The sequence below is a fragment of the Tupaia chinensis genome, unplaced genomic scaffold, assembly GCF_000334495.1.
Source record: "Tupaia chinensis unplaced genomic scaffold, TupChi_1.0 Scaffold000081_1, whole genome shotgun sequence".
In the NCBI taxonomy this organism is placed as follows: domain Eukaryota; kingdom Metazoa; phylum Chordata; class Mammalia; order Scandentia; family Tupaiidae; genus Tupaia; species Tupaia belangeri.
This window is the reverse complement of record NW_006159542.1, coordinates 983,929-989,140: the sequence shown is the minus strand read 5'-3', so window position 1 is coordinate 989,140 and position 5,212 is coordinate 983,929. Positions and strand designations below refer to the sequence as shown.

Below are 5,212 nucleotides of genomic sequence, written 5' to 3'. Positions count from 1 at the left end.
CGTAATGGCTATGTTGCTGGATTCCCACGTAGTCGACCGCGGTTCGTGTCCCAGACCCGGTGGCTTAAAACTCACGCCAGGCACGTGTGCGTGCGTGCCCAAGATCCTGAGAGGAGAATGGAGGAAAAGGGATTGCAGCGTGACCATCCCCCCCGGGGGGTGATTTCTCGCTTTCTGTCTCTATGTCTCTCTCTGTCTGTCTGGCGAGCGCACGCGCCCTACAGTGAAAATCTCTCCAAAAAAAAAAAAAAAAAAAAGAATATGGGCTTCCTGGTTTGTTTCGAGCTTTCCCATTGCTACTGAGACCACCTGCCACTCCCTAATGGGCTCAGGCTGTGGCTGCTGGAACCACCTGCACAGTGCACCCATGGGAAAGGTGTGAGATGCTGCCACCACCTTGGGTGGCAGTTCAGGGCAATAATCAAAATAGGAGCTCTGGTTGCCTGTAGTGTGGATTCAAATCCTAGCTCTGACACTACCTATTTAGTGTTGGCTAAGTTCTATAACCTGTTCATCTATGAAATATGGATAATCTAGTGGTGCCTACCCCCTTGTTATTAGGATTAAATGAGGTAATGTGTGCTCGAAAACATCTTGTTCTTGTTCCTGAGTTTGTGCCTTGAGCTCCTGACAAATTCATACTTCTGGCTTTCCCTTTCTCATGCTAACTGTTCTAAATAAATAATAAACAATTAACAAATAAATAAATGCTTTCTGGTAACTGGGTAGGTTATGTTATTTTATCTAGGACTTATTCAACTGTCTCCTCTTTGGGGAAGTGTCCCACAACTCTGTGAGGTTGGGTTACATCTTCCACATGGGTGCTTATCTGCACCGTACTCCTTACGCTCTGTACACGATGCTTTGCTGAACGGCCAATGTTCAATGAGTGGCCATTGTTTTTTTTCCCTGTTCACATTTGTTTTGCTGCAGAGGCATTTTGCTATATTCTGAACTTAAGCTCTTGTAGTATTCCTACAAATGGAAGAAAATATGTGGGAGTAGAAATGTAGAGATAGCAAAGGTGGACTTGTTCTTCTTTTGGCAGGAATAGGATGATTAGTCATCTGGACTCAACTAGAAGATTCATTGATTAGTTTCTAGACTCAACTAGAAGATTCTATTAACGCCATCGTTTCTAAGTATTTAATTTTATTTAGGGGAAAAGAAATCCCACAGATGATGCCATGTGACAAATACCTTAGGTCACAGGACTTCTGTCCTTTTAGAAATTAAATGTGCCAAAGGTGAAACCTTCCCCCTGGTGGCTGAAACTTGGGCACATTGGCTTTTCAGCATTGTCTGTACCTTCCCAGAGGTCACTCTGTAAATACCTACTAAATCAACAGCTGCAGGACTCCTCGGGTGATAGCCCCTGCCTCTGAGTCTAAAGCAGTTAGAGGGGATGATGCTGGGGTCCTGGCCTACAGTCAGAGTTGAAGGAAAAGATTAAAAAAAAAAAAAAAAGCTGTTCATAATCTTTCCACTTAGAAATGCTACTTCTAACCCCCACAGAATATGGCTGCCGTGTAGACAGGGATTGAGGGATCTGCCTTAATATCATCTAACGGCAACTGCAAGCCTGGTGCTCCACTTCTATCATAATCAAGCCTTGCAACCAGCTCACGAGGTAGAATTTATGAACCCATTTTATAGATGAACTAAGGCCCAGACCAAAGACTGCCCAAGATCCTAGAGACAAGAATCCCAGTCTATCTACTCTATCTCTTAGAGTGAAGCCCAACTAAACACAGAAGTGAAGAATTGTTCTCTTCTCCCTTCGTATCTTCAGAGAGACTTTAGGAGTACATGGTTCTGGGGGTGGGCTTGTGAGCACCTCAGGAACCCCTGGGAACTCTAGGATAGTGAAGGCGGCACACAGAGGCAGGGTTTGTTGCATTTGCAAAGCGTGCACTGAAAGTATGCCATAAAACCACACACTGATGGGGCTTCAGGTCTGCCCCATCATCTCTTCTTTCTCTCTCTCTCTCTCTCCCTCTCTCTTTCTGTATCCCACACACACACACACACACACACACACACACACACAGAGAGATGCTTTTTCTACCCCCCACAGAATATGGCTGCCGTGTAGACAGGGATTGAGGGATCTGCCTTAATATCATCTAACGGCAACTGCAAGCCTGGTGCTCCACTTCTATCATAATCAAGCCTTGCAACCAGCTCACGAGGTAGAATTTATGAACCCATTTTATAGATGAACTAAGGCCCAGACCAAAGACTGCCCAAGATCCTAGAGACAAGAATCCCAGTCTATCTACTCTATCTCTTAGAGTGAAGCCCAACTAAACACAGAAGTGAAGAATTGTTCTCTTCTCCCTTCGTATCTTCAGAGAGACTTTAGGAGTACATGGTTCTGGGGGTGGGCTTGTGAGCACCTCAGGAACCCCTGGGAACTCTAGGATGGTGAAGGCGGCACACAGAGGCAGGGTTTGTTGCATTTGCAAAGCGTGCACTGAAAGTATGCCATAAAACCACACACTGATGGGGCTTCAGGTCTGCCCCATCATCTCTTCTTTCTCTCTCTCCCTCTCTCTTTCTGTATCCCACACACACACACACACACACACACACACACACACAGAGTGATGCCACTGTTGAAAAATCTGCACTGACAACAAATATGTCACTGTTGCTGACACACTCATGAGAATTGTCAACAAACATGTCACTGTTGCTGACACACTCATGAGAATTGTCGACAGCCCCCTCGGTACAGAGTACAAACTCAATTCCGTAAGTGAGTATTTGTGTCTCTTTCCGTACATGCTAGAGAATTCCAATAGACTGCCTAGATCTTTCTTCAAAATCCACTTGGCCTCTGCCGGGATTACTCAACCCCACTTGGAAAGAGGTGCTTCCCATGGTAGCAGCTACCAGCTCCATGTGTAGAAGCAAGCCCTTTCATGGGGCTCAGCTGTTCCTCAGGCATCCAGGGAAGCTGGTTGTGCAAAGGCAGAAAACGTGACAACTGCTGGAAACTTCAGCAGCAACCGACGGGAGTGGCTGAGCCTTCTCTGGGGCAGCTAGTTACAGCAGCCCATTATCCAGCTGATACAAAACACCCACCAGCTCCATGGCACCGATAACTGAATATCTCCATTCTTACTAAGTTGGGAGCATATTGGCCACGCTGACTTGCCACAGACTTAAGAAACCATGAACAACTCCTCTGGCCATCAGAATGCACATGCATGGAGAAACAGAGAAAGAAAAAACAAGCTTCCTAAATTCTGAGAACCACGTTCAAAGACTGCCTGACAAGCAAACCACAGTATTTCAACACTGCCCCCAAACATTTCTCTCACTTCAGTGTTAAAGTCTCCAAGACATTTCAGGATTGAAGAGTTTGAGAAAAAGGGTCTCCGAGCCACAGAGAGCACATCGAATGCACCTGAAAAGAAAAGAAGGGCCTGTGTGCATTTTCCCCATGAAGAATCAATCTATCCCAGGGCTTTAGAAAACACTTTAATAAACTCTGCTTCCAAAACCGTACACACTATTTCTCCAACAAATTTGTATTTGTTTCCAGGGAATTCTTGGATCAAATAAATAAGTACCGAGGTGCAAGAATATCTGGATATTATTTTATGCCAATAGGTTAACAGACCTTCACTTTTAATTGCTATTAGTTCATATAGCAGCAGTAATCATTCCCTCATCCGCAAAGGAAATACATATCCCAGCTGTGGTAGCGCCACTGTGGCAAGACTGCTCAAATCTAGGCAGTCCAAAGAGTCCCCTTCATACTCCAGATGCACATAGGCACACTTTTCTCAAAGTGCATGTGGACTCTGCCAAAACTGGTTGCTCCTTTTGTATGTTGAAAATAGGTTTTCCGATCATCGGCATCCCTCGGGAGGAGGCTCCCCTGGAAGATTATTCCCAGGACCAGTTGTAAGAAGTCTCCAGACACCGCCAGGATGGTGGCTCATGCCAGTGCCCTTGTGGATATCAAACAGAGAAGGGAAAACCAAGGCTCTCGGTTTCTGGGAGGAGGTTCTACCGCGTGGCTGGCTGAGTCGCTGACTCCTGGTTTTCCACTTAACAGGGAAACGGCTCCGCAGAGAGGAGGGCAGCCACTGTTCAAGTCACCATTCTGCCTGCTCTCCGGTGTAGGAGGTCAATGTATTTTTAAGCACTGGATGACAATATTCCAGGGGTCTCCCCGCCTCCTCCCTAACCCCAGGCCTCAGTTTAGACTTTCAGCAGCAAGTATCTTATTTCTAAGCCAATTTTCCATATTCGAATCGCCAGTCCAAAGAGCGCCCTGGGGGTTCAGTTCAACAGACGCATACAATAAAAAGCTGAGCTGCTGCTTCTTGACAGACTTTTACCCCACAAACCAATGCCTCTGCTACTGTGCTGGAATGCAGCTCTTCCCGAAACCCTCAAGACCCCCTTTCACCCCCAGACAATACGGCAAGAAAATAAAATGAAAGTGGACTTACTGCTATGGCTTGCAGCCTTTCCTTGTGCAACTCCGCCTCTGCCATCCTGGAGAAAGGCACGCAGGCAGGGGAAAGAAAGAAGAAAAACAAAACACACGCTGTAGTCACCCAAGGAAATGGATGGACACCCCGAGAGGCTGTGCTAGAACCGGGTGGGGAAGTCGAGGGGCGGCTGGGAGCCCGTTCCCGGGGCGGCGGGCAACGCTGTGCGCACCGCTGGTTCGCCTGGGCTCAGGCTCTGGTCCCCGCCCGCCCGGCCGCCTGGCTGCGCCCATGCGCCCCCGGCGCCGCCGCTAACTGCATCTCCGGGTCGCGCCGCCAGCCGCGCCAGCGGAGGACGTGGGCCGCGGACAGCCGGGAGGGCGCGCTCACCCAGCGCTTGCTCTCCGCCCTGACGTCTCGGCGCCTCGCTCCGCCCCTGGAGTGTGGGGGACCTGCGGCCAAGGCCCGTGCCGCTCCAGGCGGACAGGGGACACGGAAGAGGCAGCCGCGGCGGATCCCCAAGGCGTGGACTGCCCGCGCGCGTGCGAGTGGGCATCCGAAGCCCCGGCGCACGGCGAGGCGCGAGGGCGCACGACTGGCGCGCCCTGGGGCGACAGGCTCTCACTGGGGCCCAAGAAAGAACGGCTGGCGACACTACAGAGCAGATGCAGCGGAGGGGCCTCTGCCAGAATGCGGGTCCTGAGCACGTGCTACCACATGGGCATCTTCTAGCTCATGCCAGATGCTTGGGTTCCATG

General features: G+C 49.4%; 1 protein-coding gene across 6 annotated transcripts in view; it reads right to left on the bottom strand.

The window, feature by feature from the left end:
• Positions 1-4,750, bottom strand: part of PALM2AKAP2 (PALM2 and AKAP2 fusion) — a 403,573-nt gene extending 398,823 nt beyond the window's left edge. For all 6 annotated transcript variants that reach the window (XM_027769417.1, XM_027769396.1, XM_027769405.1 and 3 more), the window contains exon 1: positions 4,473-4,750. In XM_027769417.1, the coding sequence (XP_027625218.1) occupies positions 4,473-4,517 (45 nt within the window). In that variant the 5' untranslated portion in view covers positions 4,518-4,750. The remainder of the gene's footprint in view (positions 1-4,472) is intronic.
• Positions 4,751-5,212: the final 462 nt, after the last annotated feature.